The sequence below is a fragment of the Bos indicus genome, chromosome X (assembly GCF_029378745.1).
Source record: "Bos indicus isolate NIAB-ARS_2022 breed Sahiwal x Tharparkar chromosome X, NIAB-ARS_B.indTharparkar_mat_pri_1.0, whole genome shotgun sequence".
In the NCBI taxonomy this organism is placed as follows: domain Eukaryota; kingdom Metazoa; phylum Chordata; class Mammalia; order Artiodactyla; family Bovidae; genus Bos; species Bos indicus.
The window spans coordinates 100,061,715-100,085,007 of record NC_091789.1 but is presented as its reverse complement, the minus strand read 5'-3'; the positions used below and the strand labels follow the sequence as shown (position 1 = coordinate 100,085,007).

At 44.0% G+C, this 23,293-nt stretch overlaps 1 protein-coding gene across 1 annotated transcript in view; it reads left to right on the top strand.

The window, feature by feature from the left end:
- ITIH6 (inter-alpha-trypsin inhibitor heavy chain family member 6) overlaps positions 1–20,233 on the top strand; it is a 34,566-nt gene extending 14,333 nt beyond the window's left edge. Inside the window, 19 exon segments of the mRNA XM_070785062.1 lie at positions 4,534–4,650; positions 9,474–9,645; positions 10,364–10,446; positions 10,448–10,481; positions 10,484–10,876; positions 10,879–11,190; positions 11,193–11,225; positions 11,228–11,542; positions 11,545–11,678; positions 11,680–11,914; positions 11,917–12,004; positions 12,006–12,169; positions 16,034–16,126; positions 16,984–17,023; positions 17,205–17,317; positions 18,503–18,583; positions 18,622–18,749; positions 18,751–18,916; positions 20,022–20,233. Coding sequence (XP_070641163.1) covers positions 4,534–4,650; positions 9,474–9,645; positions 10,364–10,446; positions 10,448–10,481; positions 10,484–10,876; positions 10,879–11,190; positions 11,193–11,225; positions 11,228–11,542; positions 11,545–11,678; positions 11,680–11,914; positions 11,917–12,004; positions 12,006–12,169; positions 16,034–16,126; positions 16,984–17,023; positions 17,205–17,317; positions 18,503–18,583; positions 18,622–18,749; positions 18,751–18,916; positions 20,022–20,233 — 2,913 coding nt within the window.
- The last annotated feature ends 3,060 nt before the right edge of the window (positions 20,234–23,293 follow it).

Sequence of the window (23,293 nt, the reverse complement as noted above, 5' to 3'; positions counted from 1 at the left end):
CCTAACAGAAGCAGATGATATTAAGAAGAGAATGCAGAGAACTGTACAAAAAAGATCATCATGACCCAGATAATCATGATGGTATGACCACTCACCTAGAGCCAGACATCCTGGAATGTGAAGTCAAGTGGGCCTTAGGAAGCATCACTATGAACAAAGCTAATGGAGGTGATGGAATTGCAATTGAGCTATTTCAAATCCTGAAAGATGATGCTGTGAAAGTGCTGCACTCAATATGCCAGCAAATTTGGAAACAGCAACAGTGGCCACAGGACTGGCAAAGGTCAGTTTTCATTCCATTCCCAAAGAAAGGCAATGCCAAAGAATGCTCAAACTACCGCACAATTGCACTCATCTCACACGGTAGCAATGTAATGCTCAAAATTCTCCAAGCGAGGCTTCAACAGCATGTGAACCGAGAACTTCCAAATGTTCAAGCTGGAAAAGTGTTCAACCTTCCACATGTAAAGCTGCCTTTAGGAAAGGCAGAGGAACCAGAGATCAAATTGCCAACACCCCCTGGATTATAGAAAATGCAAGAGACCTCCAGAAAAATATCTACTTCTGCTTTATTGAGTACTCCAAAACCTTTGGCTGTGTGGATCACAACAAACTGTGGAAAATCCTTAAAGAGATGGGAATACCAGACCGCCTTAGCTGCCTCCTGAGAAATCTGCATGCAGGTCAAGAAGCAAGAGTTAGAACTAGACATGGAACAACGGACTGGTTCCAAATCGGGAAAGGAGTATGCCAAGGCTGTACATTGTCACCCTGTTTATCTATCTTATATACAGACTACATCATGTGAAATGCCAGGCTGGATGAAGCACAGGCTGGAATCAAGATTGCCAGGAGAAATATCAATAACCTCAGATACACAGATGACACCACCCTTATGGCAGAAAGTGAAGAGGAACTAAAGAGCCTCTTGATGAAAGTGAAGGGGAGTGAAAAAGCTGGCTTAAAACTCAACATTCAAAAAACTAAGATCATGGAATCCAGTCCCATTATTTCATGGCAAATAGATGGGGAAACAATGGAAACCCTGACAGACTTTATTTTCTTTGGCTCCAAAATCACTGCAGATGGTGACTGCAGCCATGAAATTAAAAGATGCTTGCTCCTTGAAGAAAAGCTATCACCAACCTAAATGGCATATTAAAAAAGGAGAGGTATGAATTGTGAATAATTTATACCTATGGGTTTCTGAAGCCATTTCTTTAAAAATAAAAATAAATAAAAAGCAGAGGTATTACTTTGCCAAAAAATGTCTGTCTAGTCAAAGCTATGGTTTTTCCAGTAGTCATGTATGGATGTAAGAGTTGGACCATAAAGAAAGCTGAGCACTGAAGAACTGATGTTTTGAACTGTGGTGTTGGAGAAGACTCTCGAGAGTCCCTTCGACTGCAAGGACATCAAATCGGTCAATCATAAAGGAAATCAGTCCTGAATAATATTGGTGCTGAAGCTCCAATACTTTGGCCACCTGATGTGAAGCACTGACTCATTGGAAAATACCCTGATGCTGGGAAAGATTGAAGATGGCAGGAGAAGGGGACGACAGAGGACGAGATGGTTGAATGGCATCACTGACTTGACAGACATGAGTTGAGCAAGCTCTAGGAGTTGGTGTTGGAGAGGTAAGCCTGGCATATTGCAGTCCATGGGGTCGCAAAGAGTCGGACATGACTGAGCGGCTGAATTGAACTGATACTCCCATCCAGGGTGTGCTCTGATTCCTGCATCCCCAAAACAAGAACCCTTCAATCCACCTACCTACCATTTTGCTTGAGTATGCCTGCCTTTCAAAGCCCAACCCGCTCACTCCATGAACACCTAATCCGTTATGCCCACTACTGCCTGTGTTGGGAACCCTGAAGTGAATCACACACTGATCTTATTTACTGTCTCCAGGTGAAACAGAGACATGCAAGAATGACACAAGATGAGAAGTGCTTTGTCAATGACAGCTTAAGTATGATGGAAGCCATTGTGAGGGCTGAGGAGGTCAGAGAGTGCTCCCTGGAGGAAGTAAAGACATACTGTGGTCTTAAAGAATTCAAAGACATGTGCCAGGTTGGGAAGGACGCTCTCAGAGGCAAAGGCGATCTAGTAAACTGAGGGTTGCATGATACAAAGAATGGAGGTTGGAAAAATCCACGGGTGTGAAGGGAACTACAAGAGGATTGGAGCTCCTGAAGCGTTGATTTGAGGCTCATGGTATGTTCAGAGGTGAGCCTGAAGGCCATGAGTGCTGCAGGGGCTTGATAAGGAATATAAAATTTATGTTGAGAGGTTTGAGCCATCCAAGGGAATGGGTCCAGTGGTGAGTGGGTATGAATTTGTGGAGGGGGAACGAGTGAAGAGCATTGGACTGGAGAAGGACTTGTGGGGTCAGCAATGGAGATCCAGGGTTGCATCCAAGAGAGCTAGGGAGGTGACCCAAGCAGAACGTCTAGAGCCAGAAGAGCAGATCTAGGATGGCAGTTGCTAAAGCAGAGCTTCCCAGTCTAGCAGCTATTGACCTCCACAACCCTTGGGATATCCAGCCCCACCAACTGACATTGGGCTGTTCAGGGTTCTAAATGCCCACCACTTCCCCCATTGTGCTACACAAATGTAATCATTTTCTTTGCATGCCACGACTGACAAATATTAGGCAACACTGCTTATGGAACACGGGGAGAACATGGAGCTGAAGAAAGAGACTGAACCCTATGGGCCTGAGAGCCTGTAGGAGAATAAGGAGCTTTCGTCATCTCTGAATCCCAGGGGACAAGATTCTTCTAAGGACCAGAAGTGATTGTCAATTGTGAAAACATCAGGCAGGTGCAGTCTGAGGAGAACTGAAGTACATCCAGTGAGTTTTCAAACCAACTAGTCATTGCTGCCTTTGGTGAGAGAAGGATCAGTGGTGAGGGTGGGAGCTAGGCTCCAGTAGGCAGCGGAGTAAACTGGAGGTGAGAAGACCGTTACAGCTGTGAGTTCGTTACCTCGGCATGCTACTGGGAAGAAAGGAGCTGGTTTGAAGTTTGTGTGGGATTGGGATGAATGGAGGTTGTCTTAGTGGATGGAAAAGACAGCAACATTTTTAAATTCTAAAGAAGACCCGGTCGGGTGCATGGGTGGGGTTGGAGAGTAGGAGTCTGGCTGGTGGAAGAGGTCCTGGAGGCTGGGCATGCATGGGGTCAGGGAAGGATTGTTTTGTCTTTCAGTAGAGGGATGAGGCATATAGGCATGTGGACCTTGTGCAAGAGTGGAGTGGGCAGTCCAAGGGACATGGCCTGGTGCCCTTACTGTTCTCCTGTGGAGGGAAGGGAGACGGTTCCTGAGAACAGCGTGGCATGATAGCTGAAGGGAGTGTGAGAGGTAATGCCGCTGGTTTATAAGATGTGAGGTGTGGCACCACCAGTGAACCTGGGTGCATGGAGAGGTAGGGATGTGATTTTCCCAGAAGCTCTCACCTACACACGTATGGGAAGAACATGGAAAGAGAGCTGGACTCTGCCTCTTGCTTGGGCAGTTGCAGGATGTTTGACTCAGGCTTTGGGGGACTGCTGTAGTGTGCAAGGGAAAAGTGCCTACAACACCTAAACTTGTGCTTGTGAATTAATTAAAAGGCTGGCATGGAGGAGAAGAGCAAGATGTCCTCCCACCTTCCTTCCTTCTCTCCACTCCCAGCTCCCTCCCTCCAAGAGGGGAGGAGATAGTGTGTCCAGCTTTGTGATCAGAGAATGCCTGAATGTCTGAGAGGAGAATAAGCTGGTTATCCTGGGGTAGAGCCTGCTGCAGGCTTCTGGGCAGCACAGACCCTCTGCAAGCCTATACTTGCTTAGGCTGAGCTGCACTGGTCCTGGGGGCCCTCCCAATTTCCCTCTCCTTTTCCCTCAGCTGTCCCAGGCCCCAGGCTCTGCAGAAAGAGAGATGGAGTGGGGGATGGGGGTCAGCAGCCAATCACATACCTGATAGCCCAAGGCATCTGCACCTGGTCTAACCAATCCCTTCTGAACAAACTGCTCACTCAGACTCCGCTCCCTCCTCCCCTCCCTGTTCTGCCCAGCAACAGCAGAAAGCAGGCTGAAGGAGGAGAGGGAGGCCCTGCAAACTCCCAGCCCCTGGCAGCAATGGAGCTGGGCCTCAGACTCACTCTATAGAGAGAGGCTGAAACAGTACTTACATTTCCTGGAACCCAGGCAAATCGTCCCTAGGGGCCCTCAAGACTGTGCAAGCCCAGCTCTCACAGACAGGAACTCACATATTACAGACATCCTGATCCTTGGAGCCTTTGGCCTCAAGCCAGTCTCATTCTCTCCACACTCAGGGGCAGGCCCTGGGCTGGCAGTCTGACCAGCAGAGATACATAGTTCTGGTGGAGGAGACGGACATTGAGCAAGCAGTCCCACAAATGCCTATTTAATGGCAACAGTGGTAAGGCCTAGGAAGGAAAAGAGTAGAGTTTTATGTAGCAAAATAAGAGAGGACTTGATTTAGATGCTTCACAGTTTTTGTTGATTTCACTTCTGTTTTCCTCAGATTTACAACGGCTATTTTATTTATGACTTTGCACCCAGAGGCCTTCCACCTGTTGGTAAAAATGTGGGGTTTGTTTTTGACATGAGTGGCTCCATGTGTGGTACCAGGATGAAGCAGGTAACAGGGGCCCTGGGGGTCTTTTGTAGCTTTTGATTTAGAAAGCTCAGAAAGCAGAGTGCTGGAACAGTGGTTCCCTGAGACCGGACTCCCTGCCATCCCATCACCCTTTGACCTTATAGGCCTAGGCGTACCTTAGTGTCTTGGTTCCTTGTCAATCAGAACCCCCATAGACATGGAGCCACAGAACCCTAGGAATACTGAAACATAGGACCACACGGCCTGAGCCCATCGATAGCCTCCACCACAAGCCTCCAGGTCTCATAAGGGCTCAGAGTTAAAGAGCCTTTGAGCTAGAGCACTCTGGCATCATAAAGACTGAGTCAAACATATTAAAACTTTGATCATTTTAGACTCTGAACTGTCAAGGGACCACAGCTTTGTTTTCTTGTTTTTTGACTACATAGCCAAAAGAGTACTGTGCCCTGGGCTTATAATTCTTAGGAGCCATAGATATGGAGCCAAGTATGGCTAATATGCTGAAGATTCTAATGGGAAAAGTGGACAACATGCAAGAACATATTGGAAATTTAACCAGAGAGGTATACTCTAAGAAAATTTATAAGAATGCTAGAAATATAAAACACTGTAACAATAATGAAAAATGCTTTTTATGGCTCATCAGGGGAATGAACATTGCCAAAGAAAGAATCAGTGAACTTGAAGAATGAGAATAGAAACTTCCCAAACTGAAAAGCAAAGAGAATGAAAACAAAAATAGAAAACCAACAGAATATCCAAGAACTATGTACTTATACAAAAGTGTAATGTGTTTAATGGTATTCCCATAAGGAGAAGAAAGAAAGTTGCGTAAGAAATATTTGAAGGAATAACAGGCACAGATTTTCCAAATAACAAATGACATCTATCAAATCAGAGATCCTAGAAGCTCAGAGCACACTAAGCAGGATAAATGCTAAAAGATGTGCATGGAGGCATATGCAGAAAATCAAAGACAAAGAGAAAATCCTGAAAAAGTCCAAAAGCCCACAGAAAATAATATCTTTCTTATAGAGGAACAAGGATAAGTATTACATTGAATTTCTCTTGAGAAACCATGCAAGGAAAAAGAGAGTATAGTGAAATATGTAAAGTGTTGAAGGAGAAAACCACCCAATTTGACAACAAAATTGCCCTTCCAAAATGATAAATAAAGACTTTATCAGCCAAACCAATATTGAGATAATTGTCACCAACCTGTCTTGCACAGCTAAGTTAAAAGAAGTTCTTCAGAGAGAAGGAAAATGAGATGGCTCAGATACTTGGATCTATATAAAGAAAGGAAGTTTGTTAGAGAAATAATAAATAAAGGTAAAATGATATATTTTATTTTTAAACTAATTGATCTAACAGATAACAATTTACTCAGAATAATTAGAGCAACTATGTATTCAGTGATTATAGCATATTAATAAGTGAAATTAATGATAGCAGTGGTATAAGGGACAAGAGAAAGGAATTGGACTACCCTGTCACAAGGTACTTGAACTACGCATGAAGTCATAGAGTGTTATTTGAATGTGGACTTGGATTAACTGTAAAGGCATATTTTAAACTCTAGGGCAACCTCTAAGAAATTTTCTTAACGTAATGGATATGCTAAGAGACAAGAGAAAACAGGACCATATAAAACACTCAATTAAAATCAAAGAAGTCAGAAAAAAGAGTAGGAGACAAAGCAAAAAAGGGAAATGAAGAGAAAGCAGTTTTAAAATATAGCAAATATTAATCTAGCTATATCAGTAATCATTTTAATGATGACTTGTCTAAATATACCAGTTAAAAGATAGAAGCTGTCAGTGTCAATTAAAAGAAAACAAAACAAAAGAACCAACTATATGTTTTCTACTAGAAGCCCAGTTTAAATATAAAGACACAGATAGATTAAAAGTAACAGGATAGAATCATATGCTATGCTAACACTAACCCAAAGAAAGCTGAACAGCTATACTAATTTCAGACCAAGTACACTTCAGAGCAAGACAATTGTTAAGATTAAGAAGTGCATTATATTATGGAAAAAGGTTGAGTCTCCAAGAAGACATAATAATCTTTACTGTGTATTCAATTGAAATTACAGTGTCAAAATATATGTGGCAAAAATTAATAGAACTGCAAGAAGAAATAGAAAAATCATTAATATAGTTGGAGACTTCAATTTCCTTATATTAGAAATGGACATATCCAGCAGACAGAAAATACATAAGGACACTGTTGAATAGCACCATCAATTAATTGGATCTAACGGACATCTATACGATGCTTCATCCAACAATACACATTTGCCCCAAGCTCACATAGAACATTTGCCAAAATAGTCTACATTGTGGGTCATAAAACCCACCTTAACAAATTTAAAATAATATAAATCATACAAAGTATGCTCTCAGACTAAATGGAATAAAACTGGAAATCAGCAACAGAAAGACAGCTGGAAAATCTCCAAATAGTAGGAGATTAAGCAACATACTTCTAAAAACATAATCTGTCCCTGGATAGGAGATTCTTAGGAAAAGCCATCCTTTATGTGACAGTCCTCTCAATGGAAATAAGAATATGATGCTCAGCTTCTGATCCCAGAATGTGTGACCTATCCCATCTTATGGCAGGAAAACTTGTGACCTACTTAGGAGCACTCAAGGCATCTTCTATCAGTTTAAGATGTAGAGAGAAAGGCAAGCCACAAATGTTCTTCGTGTGGTTTCTAGAATCCACACCTATATAAAAGGTTATGCCTTAAATCACTGGATTTAACACCTCCAAAATACACATTTGAGGCCCTGGTCCATCAATGACTAGCCACTTCACTCTCTGAGCCTCAATGTCATCACTTGTAAAATGAGGATATTATTAGCACTTTGTTTATTGTGTTGCTGTGAAGATAAAATGAGCTTATGCATCTAAATTACAGTGCCAGGAACATAGCAAGTATCCTATAAATGATACCTAATACTAGAACCTACATACTATATTCCTTGAGTCTAGCCCTATACTAAATACATCATGGAGAAGGGAGCCAAGGGGAAGTAGCATTCTAAGCCCTGTTCTCAGAGGACACAATATCTGTATGGAGGATGAAAATATTCCACGTAAGATAATCAGCAAATTGCCAGGGACAGAGAATGTCTGGGTGTGAAAGGCATGGATCAGAGTAGGCAATCAAGGAAGGGCTGCCCAGAGAAAGAGCAACTGAAGTAACTGTGAAGATATAAATAAAGAGCAAAGTTGTGGAGATGAAATGGAATCTAGGTTATCTGGGGGCTGGTGAGAAGACCAGCCTGGAAGAAACAGGTGGTAAGGTAGAAGAACAGATTAGAGAGAACTGCAACCAAAGCATGCAAAATCATTGACGTGTTAGTCATCAGTCATGTCTGACTTTTTGCAACCACTGTAGCCCACCAGGCCCCTCTATCCATTTAATTCTCCAGGCAAGAATAATGGAGTGGATAGTCATTCCCTTCTCCAGGGGATCCAACACTCTTAAACTTTAGGGCAGCCCTGGAATCATTGAATCTTGGGTCACGGGGTTCAGAAACCATAGGAACATGAATCCTAGTGCTCTGAAAGCACAGAGCTTGAACCTTCTAGACCACCACAGTCCAGTAGAACTTTTTTGATGATGGAAATGTTCTAAAAGTATGTACTTTTAGATGTACTAATTTACTGTTGAATACAGTAGCTGCTGTCCACATGTGGTTATTGAACTCTTGAAATGTAGCTACTGCAAGTGAAGAAACAGAATTTTGACTTTTTCTTCAATTTTAATTAATGTACAGTTCATTAGTTAAATATACTCCAAAGGTAAACAGTAGTTAAATGCTGACAAATATCAGTCTAGTCAAAGCTATGGTTTTCCCAGTAGTCATGTGTGGATGTGAGAGTTGGACCATAAAGAAGGCTGGGCACAGAAGAATTGATACTTTTGAACTGTGGTGTTGGAGAAGACTCTTGAGAGTCCCTTGGACTGCAAAGAGATCAAACCAGTCAATCCTAAAGGAAATTAACCCTGAATATTCACTGGAAAACTGGTGCTGAAGCTCCAATACTTTGGCCACCTGATGTGAAGAGCCAACTCACTAGAAAAGACCCTGATGCTGGGAGAGATTGAGAGCAGAAGGAGAAGGGGATGACAGAGGACGAGATGGTTGGATGGCATCACTGACTCAATGGACATGAGTTTGAGCAATCTCAGGGAGATGGTGATGGACAGGGAAGCCTGGCATGCTGCAGTCCATGGGGTCACAAAGAGTCAGATGTTACTGAGTGACTGAACAGCAACAACGTATGTTTACATTTAAATAACTACATGTGGCTAGCAGTTACCATTGGACAGTGCAGTTCTAGGCTTTGTGCCATTAGAGCCTATAGAGCATTTTGACTTAGGTCTTAGGACTTCTAGATTTACAGAGTGCTAGAATCAGAAAGGAGAAGGCAATAGCACCCCACTCCAGTACTCTTGCCTGGAAAATCCCATGGATGGAGGAGCCTGGTAGGCTGCAGTCCATGGGGTCGCAAAGAGTTGGACACGACTGAACGACTTCGCTTTCACTTTTCACTTTCATGCATTGGAGAAGGAAATGGCAACCCACTCCAGTGTTCTTGCCTGAAGAATCCCAGGGAGGGGGAGCCTGGTGGGCTGCCGTCTCTGGGGTCGCACAGAGTCGAACACGACTGAAGTGACTTAACAGCAGCAGCAGCAGAATCAGAAAATGTTAAAACCCTACAACACTTAGACTGCAGTACTTTGTATAGAAAGTGCCTTTCAGTCTTGAGCAAGACCTCAGGTCTTGGTCCATCTCCTTTACTTCGTCTATATCCTACAGACTAAAAAGGCAATGAATGTTATCCCTGGTAACCTGTGGGCCAGTGACTACTTCAACATCATCTCCTTTTCTTACACAGTTAGTGTCTGGAAAGCTGGAGGCTCCATCCAGGCCACCGTCCAGTATGTCCACAGTGCTAAGGACTACCTGGGCCATATGGAAGATGCTGGTTGTAAGTGTTAGACCTACCTACTCAAATCGGCAGACTCTGCTGACATGGGAAATTCTCCCATCATTCACCCATCGACTTTACCTCTCATAATGTCTGAAATATCACTTTTAAATTTTACACAAATATCTTCCTTCATCCTTTTGTGCTTCTTTGCCTAACAGAGCACAGCTTATTCTCCATGTATTTTAGGGCACATTCCTCTTTGGGGCTGAGTTTCCTCCTCCTTAAAGCATATACTCAGTTTGCTAAAACTTTCGTTTTGTATTTTATCAATAATCTAGATATTTATTTCTAAGTATTTTGAGTAAGTTTCTGCCTTGATTTTGGCTTTTGATCAATCCTCTCTCAGACAGTTACTGAAGAATCCCCCTCCTACCACCTCCTGACCACGCAGCCCCTTCTTCCCCTGTAGCATAGAGGTGGGGATGCTATCCTTGAGGAGCTGCCAATCTGACTAAAGAATGAGACATCCCCCCAGGAAACAGGCAAAGCAATCTGAGACAGGAAGTGATAAAAGCCAAGGACATGTGGGACCCACAGTCAGATCTCAGGGAGTTTGTGTGGGAGTGGGGAATTGGGAAGGATAAGCAGCGGAAACAGTCTGAGCAAAGATAAGGAGATGTGACTGAGCCTGGGAGGTTAACGAGGTGCTCAGTGTGTCTGGAATGGGGGTAGAAATTACTAGAAAAGGTAGTCTCACAGTCTGCTCTCCAATTAGAGACTGACATCAACATTGCTCTGCTGGCAGCTGCTTCAGTGCTAAAGCATAGCAACCAGGAGCTTGGGAGGAGCCCCATTGTGGGGGAGGATCCCTCTCATCATCTTCCTAACAGATGGGAGCCCACAGCTGGAGTGACAACTTCCAGTGTGATCCTCTCTAACATCCGTCAGGCACTGGGCAACAAAGTGACCCTTTTCAGCTTGGCCTTTGGGAATGATGCTGACTTCCCACTGCTGTGTTGTTTGTCCCTAGAGAACTGAGTAGCAGCCTGGCACATATATGAAGATACCAGTGCAGCCCCTACAGCCAGAGGCCTCTATGAAGAGATTTCCATGTCTCTGCTGGCAGATGTGCATCTGGACTACCTGGGTGGCTTGCCTGGGGCCTCTCCTTGGGCCCTTTTCCCCAACTACTTTGGTGGTTCAGGGCCTGTAGTGGCAGGCCAAGTGCAGCCAGGCAAGAAGGAACTACACATCCACCTGAAAGCCCATGGCCCCAAGGGTCAGCTTCTATGGCCTGCCACAGTGAAGTGGCCGCCAACAGCAGCCAAAAGGTCTTTGGTTTCCCAGAGGAGCCAGCCCCCAGTGTAGCCCACTTCATACACTGCCTTTGGGCCTACATCACCATTAGAGAGCTACTGGAGGCATGCTTCCACGCTTGTGATGCCAGCACTTACCACATGCTGGCTGCCAAAGTCTTCAGTCTGTCCCTTTAACAAAATTTTGTCACACCTCTGACTTTACTGGTCGTGGCACAGCCCAAAAAAGCCAGTGAGAAAGCCAGGAAACAGACTTCTACCACAGATGGACCAGGCACCATCATGCCCTTAGTCATGGCCTAGGGGCAGGCACAACCCAACCAACCTAGTGCCCTTTGTTTCTCCCAAATAAAGGCTTGTGAAATCAAAGTTCTACTTATCCTCAACTACTCTTGTCTCTACAAAGAAGATGCCCAGTTCCAAGGAATTAAGGCCACTGGGTCGGAGCCCTAGTACCCCATACACCATTGCATACCCAATGCCCCAAATTCCAGCATAACAGGATTCTGGAACCTTGGTTCAGCCAAAATTTAGGACAAAGCCTGCTGTCCTTGTGCTCTCAAATTTTGGTGCCCTATTGCTCCTTAAGTCCAGCACACCATTACATTAGAACCTTGGTACTGTATTAGCCATGAATTCAAGACACAAGTCCCACCTCTGAATTATAGCATTCTAGCCCCTCCCCAAACTGGCCTTATGAAACACGCTACTCTGCTGCATTCCAAACCTGGTGCTCCATTACAAACTAAATGAGATGCCTCATCACTCCCACAACCTGGGGGTACTTATACCACAATCAAAAAGCCTGTCGCAGCCCGGGCCTGAATTCTCCACACATCAGATCCTTATATACCCACCACACACCACAGCAAGGGTTCTTGCTCCTAAGACCCCAAACAACATGCCATATCCTAGACCTGGGATCCTCTTACCTAAGACCCCTAAAATTCCATCACCTCTTAAACCTAGTGCCCCACCTCACCAACCTTCCCTAGGTTTATCACTTTCCAATCTAGGACACCAACTCCTAATAAACCCAAAATCCCATTACCTTCCAGGCCTGCCAAGCTCAGGCCCCCACCTCCAGAGGCTTTGCATACTCCCAAGCACAGTCTCAAGTCCCACAAGTCCCAGCAGTACCATGACCATTTCTGCCCTTGGAGAATTCCTCACTACTCCTTTTCACCCCACCCTGCCCTCTCTGCTGCCCCCTGGAAGGCTCTGGCATCAGCATGACCTGTTGCCAGAGCCCCAAAGCACCACCTGTGTCTATGAACAAGAGGTCAAGCCACAAGGGAATAGAGAATAGAGAGCACTAAGAACCAGAAGCCCGTACAGATTTTTATGATTTAAGCCACTTGCTTGCTTGCTTTGAGACTTTAAATGAGATACTTAACTTCTCTGGGCTTCAGCACATAGGCAAAGAATTAGAGGCCCTGGGAGAGAAGAGATGTTAAGACTGAAACAAACTGGTCAAGCTGTGGCTTTGACATTTGCTTTGTTGGACAAGAGAATTGCTTATACTTCACAAGCAGAGAAGGGATGTGGGGCTATAAATGGGAGCATCCCTGGGCAAGGTAGGTCTGATTCGTTGTTTTGTGCTCCATAAACACCCCTGTTTAATGAGAGGAATATAAAAAATGAGGAAGATGATGACAGTTGTCTTTAAATTTTCCAAAGGCTGTGAAATAATGTTTACATTTTTTTTATTTTTAATTGAAGGATAATTTCTTTACAGAATTTTGTTGTTTTCTGTCAAATCTCAACATGAATCAGCCATAGGTGTACATATATCCCCTCACTCTTGAACCTCCCTCCCATCTCCCTCCCCATCCCACCCCTCTAGGTTGATACAGAGCCCCTGTTTGAGTTCCCTGAGACATACAGCAAATTCCCATTGGCTATCTATTTTACATATGATAATGTAAGTTTCCATGTTACTCTCCATACATCTCACCCTCTCCCCCACTTTCCCCATGTCCATAAGTCTGTTCTCTATGTCTGTTTCTCCATTGCTGCCCTGCAGATAAATTCTTCAGTACCATCTTTCTAGATTCCATATATATGCATTAGTATATGATATTTATCTTTCTCTTTCTGACTTACTTCACTCTGTATAATAGGCTCTAGTTTCATCCACCTCATTAGAACTGACTCATATGCATTCCTTTTTATGGCTAAGTAATATTCCATTGTGTATATGTACCACAACTTCTTTATTCATTCATCTGTCAATGGACATCTAGGTTGCTTCCATGTTCTAGCTATTGTAAATAGTGCTGCAATGAACATTGGGGTACAAGTGTCTTTTTCAATTTTGGTTTCCTCAGGGTATATGCCTAGGAGTGGGATTGCTGATTCATATGGTGGTTTTATTTCTAGTTTTTTACATTTTTTAGCTCTTCCTATGTACAGGTACTGATCTACATACCGTACTTGTAGTCTTCATTTAATCCTCACCAAAAGCCTCTTATTATCTGGATTTTACTCATGGGGAAACTGAAGCACAGAGAAGTGACACCACTTCACACCACTAGTAAGAGATTTGAACCTACACACTTTGGTCCCATGATGAATGTGATTCACTACTTCATTATTCACCTTGCTGAGAGGAGTGACATTTCCTGGGTGACGTTATAGGGCAGGATTAGAACAAGTTGGTGGTGACAATAATTCACAGGGATATAAATTTGGGCATGACATTCTTGACATACCCCTCTCCTTCACCATCCTCCCTCCCAATATCCCATCCATCTTCAATACCTGACACAGTTATCTCTGTTTGTCAAATGCATCCACTTCTCACTACCCCAACTGTCACTATCTTAGGGCAGACTACCATTGTGCTTCACCTAGAAAACTGTTCCAGACTCATCACTGGTTTTCCTTCTTCCCTTTTTGAGATATTCTCTTGGACATTCTTCCCCAGCAAAGGGATCATTTAAAAACATATATCACTTCATGTCTCTTCCCTACTTAACTCCCCTCAAGGGTTTCCTATTGCACTTATCATTTCTTATCATACTTTTTAGAGTAAAGTTTAAAGTTCTTTTAATGAGCTCCAAGTCCCTGCATGACCTGCCCTATATCTCATACCTCTCTGACCTCACCTTCTCCCACTCACCCTCTGAACTCAGGCCACACTGGCCTCCTGTTCCACCAATAGGCCCTACCCTCTCCCCTGCCTCCACACAGGGACCTCTTCCAAGCTGTTCCCCCTGCTTGAAAATTGCTCTGACCTGCTTTGCCCTGCTCCTGCCTACCACCCTCATTTCTTCCATTGTCACTCAAGCTCCAGATCATGCATTAAATCTCAACTCAGATGTCCTTCTTACCTCTTACTACTGCTTCAAACTATGTTGAGTACCTGCAACTCTCTCGGTCAATCTATTCTTTTTTTCTTATAGCATTTGCACAATTGGTAATTATAATTTCATTCATGCCTGCCTTCCCAACTTAAATATGAGCTTCACCACATCAGAAATCATGACTGACTTTTTCACCACCATGTTCCTGATACTTAAACAGCACGTGAATGAATAAATAAATGATCAAGTGAATGCATGTCATAAATGTTATACTGCTGCTGCTGCTGCTGCTGCTGCTAAGTCACTTTAGTCGTGTCCGACTCTGTGCGACCCCATAGACGGCAGCCCACCAGGCTCAGAATTTTGAATGTAACTGAGCTTGCACTCATCTCACATGCTAGTAAAGTAATGCTCAAAATTCTCCAAGCCAGGCTTCAGCAATATGTGAACAGTGAACTTCCTGATGTTCAAGCTGGTTTTAGAAAAGACAGAGGAACCAGAGATCAAATTGCCAACATCCGCTGGATCATGGAAAAAGCAAGAGAGTTCCAGAAAAACATCTATTTCTGCTTTATTGACTATGCCAAAGCCTTTGACTGTGTGGATCACAATAAACTGTGGAAAATTCTGAAAGAGATGGGAATACCAGACCACCTGATCTGCCTCTTGAGAAATCTGTATGCAGGTCAGGAAGCAACACTTAGAACTGGACATGGAACAACAGAATGGTTCCAAATAGGAAAAGGAGTACGTCAAGGCTGTATATTGTCACCCTACTTGTTTAACTTCTATGCAGAGTACATCATGAGAAACGCTGGACTGGAAGAAACACAAGCTGGAATCAAGATTGCTGGGAGAAATATCAATAACCTCAGATATGCAGATGACACCACCCTTATGGCAGAAAGTGAAGAGGAACTAAAAAGCCTCTTGATGAAAGTGAAAGAGGAGAGTGAAAAAGTTGGCTTAAAGCTCAACATTCAGAAAACAAAGATCATGGCATCCAGTCCCATCACTTCGTGGGAAATAGATGGGGAAACAGTGCCAGACCTTATTTTTCTGGGCTCCAAAATCACTGCAGATGGTGATTGCAGCCACGAAATTAAAAAACGCTTACTCCTTGGAAGGAAAGTTATGTCCAACATAGATAGCATATTCAAAAGCAGAGACATTACTTTGCCAACAAAGTTCCGTCTAGTCAAGGCTATGGTTTTTCCAGTGGTCATGTATGGATGTGAGAGTTGGACTGTGAAGAAGGCTGAGCGCTGAAGAATTGATGCTTTTGAACTGTGGTGTTGGAGAAGACTCTTGAGAGTCCCTTGGATGGCAAGGAGATCCAACCAGTCCATTCTGAAGGAGATCAGCACTGGGATTTCTTTGCAAGGAATGATGCTAAAGCTGAAACTCCAGTACTTTGGCCACCTCATGGGAAGAGTTGACTCATTGGAAAAGACTCTGATACTGGGAGGGATTGGGGCCAGGAGGAGAAGGGGACGACGACAGAGGATGAGATGGCTGGATGGCATCACTGACTCGATGGACATGAGTCTGAGTGAACTCAGGGAGTTCGTGATGGACAGGGAGGCATGGCGTGCTGTGGTTCATGGGATCACAAAGAGTCGGACACGACTGAGTGACTGAGCTTGAAAAACTAAGATGCCATGGGGAGCATAAGATCTCAGTCTTGGCAATGTTCAAGGTCAGATTGGGAAGCCAATGAAGACTCTCCTAATCAGAAGGAAGGTATGCCTTTTGGTGGGCTGGAGACCTCTTTGCCCTCAGAGTGTGAAGGATTTCTCCTATTTCTTTTACACTTGGCAGGGAATCTTCATTGGGACAGCAACTCTGAAGAGATCTGTGGAGGAGATGGAGGCAGCATGAAATCTCAGGAAAGTTCTGCAGTACTAGCGAAAGGTGAACAAAGAGCTCCGCTGACAAAGACCCCCAAGCTTTCATTTCCACTTATGTTAATAATATATAACAAAGTTCTAGAAATCTGCAGTAAGAAAAATGAGGACAATCCAATTGAAAATTGACTTAAAACCAGCACTTCAAAACAGAACAAATGTTCAACTTCTTAAGTCATAATGAAAATGCAAATTAAAATATTAACGAGACTTCCCTGGTGGCACAGTGGATAGGAATCTGCCTAACAATGCAGGAGACAGCAGTTCAATCCCCGGTTTGGGAAGATCCCACATGTTGTGGGGCAATTAAGCCCATGTGTCACAACTACTGAGCCCACACTCTAGAGCCCACATGCTGCAACTACTAAAGCTCACTCACTCTAGAGTCCATGCTCTGCAACAAGAGAAGCCATCACAATGAGAAACCCATGCAGCACAAGTAAGAGTAGCCCCCACAACTAAAGAAAGCCTACACACAGCAAGGAAAAGCCCCAGGTGCTTCAACGAAGACCCAGTGCAGCCAAAAATAAATCAATAAAATTTTAAAATAGCATTTGAGCTGACCTAGAAGAATGACTAGAAATTGATTATTACTAGTTAAAAGAACGAGAGCATTCCAAGTAGCAGGAGAAATAGAAACAGTGGGGTCACTAGCAAGATAAGGCAAGGTACCCATAAGAATATTCAGTTCAGTTAGGCTGGAGCATACAGAGAAGAGTGGAGAGCTAGGCAGGGACTAGATATCAGAAAAGACTTAAGTACTGAGCTCAGGAATTTGGGGTGACTCAGAGGCCAGGGGGCCACAGAGTTACTAGGAATGTAATAATCAGTCTCCTATCAACACAGTCCTCCTATCTTTTGCAGGCATGTTGCCAAGCATCTTCACTTTCTCATCCTTAGATAAGCCAGCCACCCTTGCTGACTTGAGTATAGGACAGCTTGTGCACTGGGACTGGGGCTGAACTGTCTCTCTGGGGAGATAAACATGGCCTCCTATCTTCCCCTACTCTCTCTTTCCCTCTCCTCATCTCCCATACCTTCTAAGGCTATAACTACAGAGTTGTGCCTCCTGCCTTGCAATAAATGGGACCCCCCTTTGTGATCCACATCCCACACTCAGAAGAGAAGATCTTCTTCACACTGGATGAGCATGCAGGAGAACTACTACAACTCATAGATGACCCAAAGGCAGGGGAGAGCACCAAAGACTCTATCTCATAATAACTCCACAGCCAAATACACAAGTCAACACCTCCAGACATTTGTGGACTAATACAAACACATAACAGTGCACCTCACAAACACACAAGTGCATATTCAGACACATTAAAACACAAATACACTCTAACACCAAGACACTCATAGATACACATACACATACCAGGGCATACAGTAAACTCACAAAAACACACACCCAGGGACATATATTTTGACACTTTCCACACCTACAAATAGTAACATACAAATATGCATCTAGACACATATTGATGCATAATACATGCCCAGATATACACAATGACACATTTATCAACATACATACACTGATAACCCCAGATTCATCCCAATTCACAAGAATTTAACACACACAGGCACACACACTCTGCTACTCTAGATACATAAAACACACCAATGCACACAAATTCCATGATACACAGACAGATGCATACTCAGTAACACCCCAAGATACATAATATTTACCAACACACAACCAGACACACACGACATAAACTATTCACCAAGATGTATAACACTAAGATATCCAGCATGAGTCCCAAGTCTATTCAGTCGTGTCCAATTCTTTGCGACCCTATGAACTATAGCCCACCAGGCTCCTCTGCCCATGGAATTCCCAAAGCAAGAATGCTGGAGTGAGTTGCCATTTCCTCCTCCAGGGAATCTTCCCAGGGATCGAACCCCAGTCTATTATGTCTCCTGCATTGGCAGGTAAGTTCTTTACCACTAGTGCCACCTAGGAAGCCCAGAAACACATATCCAGAGACGTATATAAACATACAACCAAAAAAATATACATTCTACCATAACATTTTTCCCAAATATACAGATGCACTGATATGCCCAGAGATATTCAGATGAATGGAACTAAACCACACATTTACACATTCAGAGGCAAACACACATGCAAACAGCCCCACTGGGGTAAGCATGCACACATATACATACATGCTCACACACTGCACAGGAAGGAGCAGCTGGATAGGCTATGGTAGAAGCACTATCCTCAGGAGCTAGCATTCTAATCACAAATCTGCACCACTTCATCTGAATTTCAGGTACTGAGACTTCACCCTTCTTGTGCTATGGGTGACCATGTGAATAACCATGTGAAACCCTGTGCTCCTGGTAAGCATTCTTCTCCCCGCAGGGCTGCATGTGAGTAGACAGCTTCTTGGGACACCATCAAGTCCAGGGCACAAGGACCAGATCTGTACCTACTTCCAGGTAGGTCTGTAGGCCTGTACCAACCCTGTGTTGGCCCTGTAGACCCCTGTATACCCTGGGCCTACACTGTTTCCATTACCCACATTTCCATATCTGTTCAAGGTAAGGGTACCTTGCTTCTATCCTGGGACCAGCCTGCACTACTGAAAAGGCCTTAGCTGGAGCTCCAGTGTGACTGCTGCAGCATGTGAAACCCTCTACGTTGGGCCTTACCTTGAATTCCTAGGTCTCCAGCACCACTACCAGAACCCCAGCATCCTGCAACTACCACACCTGGGGTTCTATGTGGTCAGTGGCTCAAGTCTCAGCCCCTTGGCCCATGGCCTACTGGCTAAGTGTTACTGAGGCTGATAGTGGCCAGGGAGCACCAGTCCCAAGAGAAACTCTGCCACAATGAAAGGTCAGTTAGCCCCCAGCATCTTGACCCTCAAACCACAAAGAAGAATCAGAACCAAGCTCTGCCCTTGGAGAGCTCCTGATCTAAGAAGAAGACAGACCCAGACATGGATAGTGATCCCAGTGAGTATCAGTGCTAGACAGAAAGCAGTCCAAAGAGCTGGAGGAATCCAGGGTGAGGCACCTTGCCCAGCCTTGGAGCTCAAGAAAGATCTCCTGTAGGAGAGAGACCCACACTGAGTATGGAAAGCTGAGCAAATGTGTAGAGGAAAAGAAAGGAGATTGGAGGAGATGGAGCTGGAGTAGTCAGACCAGAGTGCCCGCATGAAGAATTTGACTTTTCCTGAAGACAATAGGAGTCATGAAAAGACATAGGCAGGAGAAAGTGAAAGTGAAAGTTGCTCAGTTGTGTTGGACTCTGAGACCCCATGGACTGTTGCCCATCAGGCTCCTCTGTCCATAGAATTCTCCAGGCAAGAATACTGAAGTGGGTACCCATTCTCTTCTCCAGGTGATCTTCCCGACCCAGGGACTGAGCCTGCATCTCTGCATTGCACACAGATTATTTACTGTCTGAGCCATCAGGAAAGCAGGAGAAAGATACAGTCAGATCTGAGTATTACAAAGATCCCTCTGGATGTAAAGGGGTTTTGCAGGAAGCCAGACTGTAGGTCAGGAAACACTAGCAGAACCTGAGGCCGAGACCCCCACCAAAGAATTTGGGCAGTGTTGGTGGATTGAACAGATATTTTTACTTCCTTTGAACCTCCTCACTTCTCTAATCTAACTTGTCATCTCCTTCAAGCCAGACTATACCCTATCTGCTGCCATCTCATCCACTTTGGCCCTCTACTTTCATGCTACACTCCTGTCCCATCTGACTCCTCCACAAATCACACAATGCTCAGTCTCTTCCCTCCTCCAGGCCTTTGCTGCCTCTTCTCCCTCCTACTTTTCTTTCAAGGTTCCCTGCTTTAGGATCCTCTCAGAACTATCAGTGGGACTCAGGACACTGATCTGACTGGTATTCCATCTCTCTCCCTCAGGACAGTTCCAGCATGCAGACATCAAGCTGGTGGCAGGGCTTATGGGGCCAAATCTGAGAAGGCACCAGGGCCCAGATGTGCCTGTGGTCATAGGCAAGAAGCTGCTGAAGGATTCACCAAGACTGTTGCCCCACTGAGCTTCCTACTGGCTGGTGGGATGCTCTCATGTACGGTGGTTTCTGGGCCAACCCTACATTGCTTAAGTCCTGTGATGGTCCCTGAACCCCACAGCCAAGAGACCTGATGACTCAGAGGCCAGGGCAAAGGGTTGACCAGGAACAAAGCCCTGAGGACATGAAAACACACAGGAACACACACATTAACACAGGCACTAAGTGGTACATTCACCAGATCACATACACAAAGATATGCAGATCTATGGAACTAGAGGCTTTGAGACTCCTGCCTCCTCACAGTCCTTACTGTCTCCAGTCTCTACCCTTTTTAGTCCATAGTCCAGAGCAACCTTAGAAGTGACTTCTTTAAAACAAAAACCTGAAGCACCAGTACTCCTCACAACCTTCTCTGGCTCCCATGGCTTATTTAAAGCTCTTACAGTTCCCCTAGGGTTTCCCAAGTGACTCAGTGGTAAAGAATCTGACTGCCAAGGCAGAAGATGCAGAAGATGTGGATTCAGTCCCTGGGTCAGGAAGATCCTTTAGAAGAGGAAATGGCAACCCACTCCAGTATTCCTGCTGGGAGAATCCCATGGGCAGAGGAGCCCATGGGCTACAGTCCATAGGGTCACAAAGACTCAGACATGACTGAGCGACTATGCATGCACACAAACATGCCCACCAATCAGCCCTTGTATGTGCTTTTCCTTCTATGTGGGATTCCCTTCCTTGGCTTCATTCAGGTAAATGTTACACATTCTTCAAGTCTTAGTTGTCACTTCCTCTAGGAAGTCTTCCCTGACCCCTCCCATAGATTGAGTTTGGTCCCCTGTGTTCCCACAGCCCACCCCCATTCCATTCAAATTCATCTTTCATAGTATGTACTTACTTGTACATACTGTGTGCATACTATTTACTTGTCTGGATCCCTTACTTAGACTGTGAGCTACTTGAGAGCAAGGACCTTTTCTAAATCATCTATGTATCCCCAGTTCTTAGCACTTAGTAGGTGCTTAGTAAATATTTGCTGAATAAAGAAATGAATGAACAAAAAAGGATCCCATGACACAGCAGAAGGCACACACATATACTACTCACAACCAAAGTCACAAGATCACACACAGAAACAGCAATGAGGACACAGATATGAATTGGTAGAGATAGAGACATATGGAAATACAAGGATTTCAAAATAAAGAGAATAGACATAGGGGCATGTAGACGTACAAAGATGGGGGCAGGAAGCCAGTGTGACAGCATCAGGTACATAAACCCAGAGATACAGATGCTCTCTGGCTGAGCTTCTATATCCCCGTTTTGAGGTGCTGTCTCTGTCACAAAGATAATGGCAGAGAGACAAAAATGGGTCACCCAGAAACAGGCACACAGTGAATAATATGAAGACACTGAGACATAACAACATACAAAATGAAAAGATAGAGATTCAGACACAGGGACACAGAGGTAACCAGGGAGACATTGGTCAAGATCCTAGTCTTGGTCTTGACATTGACCAAGACCACAGTCTTAGTCTTGTTTTTGGCCAAGATCACACCAAGGACAGAAAGGTAGAAACACATAGACATGATGGCATGCAGACATGGGATGTGGGATAAGAGAACACAAAGACACAAGACCCAAAACCTATAAGGACATAGAAACAGATTCAATGTTACACAGATACAGACTTGGTGATAAAGACCCAAAGACACACACACATGCAGAGGAACACACTAAGAATGAGACAGAAACATAATTTATATAATTAGAGATCCAATGACAAAGACATGGGAATGCAGACATCTCAACCATGACAAACACCATTGAAGAGATAAGTTTCAGATCAGGTAACAAACATAAGGACAGGCAAGATAAGCCCAGGAATAATGGGGATATTGTGACACAGTGACAGGGATACAGGAATTCAGAATGAGAAATCTTAGAACAAGTAGACATGGGGATGTGAACCCACAAACACAGTCGTATAGAATAGACATAGGGACAGAAACATAGACACTTCTGGAAGAATCAACATAGGAATAAAGAAACCTAGACATAGAGAAACAAACACACAGAACATAAGCAAATGGGTAAAAACACTGAATAAAGATACACCTGGGGATGCCCAGAAATAGAGACACACAAAAAAGGAACCAAGGCCACAAATGAAGAAATAGGGACAGTGAGTCAGACCCAGGGACACAGAGATAGTGGGTAAAAAATAAAAAGACATGGATCCAGACACTAGACACAAATAGAGAGACAGTGACACAGACATGGTGAGTCAGATCAAAACAGAAACAGGGACAGAGAAAGACAAAAAGAGGAACCAATACAAAGAAACACCCTAACAAACAGACCCACAGAAACAAGAACACAGCCATGAGAATCTAGATAAAAAGATCTATGGACTAGGAAAGAATGGTATTGAGGCACAGAACAACTTAAGACACAGCCATAGCAATATCAAGAAACTAATACAGAAACATTGGCAAAAGTTGCAGAAAATAAATGGAGAAGTAGGGTAAATGCTAAATCACAGACATGGAGAGCCAAGCCCCAGAGATGCACAGACTCAGGGATTCACCAACAAAGGGCACGTGGAAGGAGGCATATGCAGATTCGTGAGTACAGACACTAGAACACAGAGGCTCAGAGAGAGACACCCAGAACAGCAATACAGAGATTCCAGGACACACTTACAGTGCATCATGAAAGTTCAGGGATATGCAAAACTTGGGGATGCAGAAAGATAGAAACACACAGATACTGGAACACACAGAGGCTCATGAACGCCCTGACACAGTGATGCACAAACACTAGATCCTAGATCACATGCAAAGACTCAGGGACATGCAGATTCAAGGAGGAGCAAAGACACAAGGACACAATAAAGACTCAGGAAAATGCAAAGATCCAGGAACATGTAAAGATTCAGGAACACAAAAATTCAATGATGAACAGAAAAGGGGATGCACCAACACTCAAACAGAAAGGCTCATTGGATGCCCAGACACTAATATGCAGAGATCCATGGGCACACAGAGACAGGGAGATATAGACCACTAGAGCACAAGATATGCAAAGGTTTAAGATATGCAAAGACTCAAGTACATTGAAGAATAAAGATACACAAATACTAACATACAGAGATCA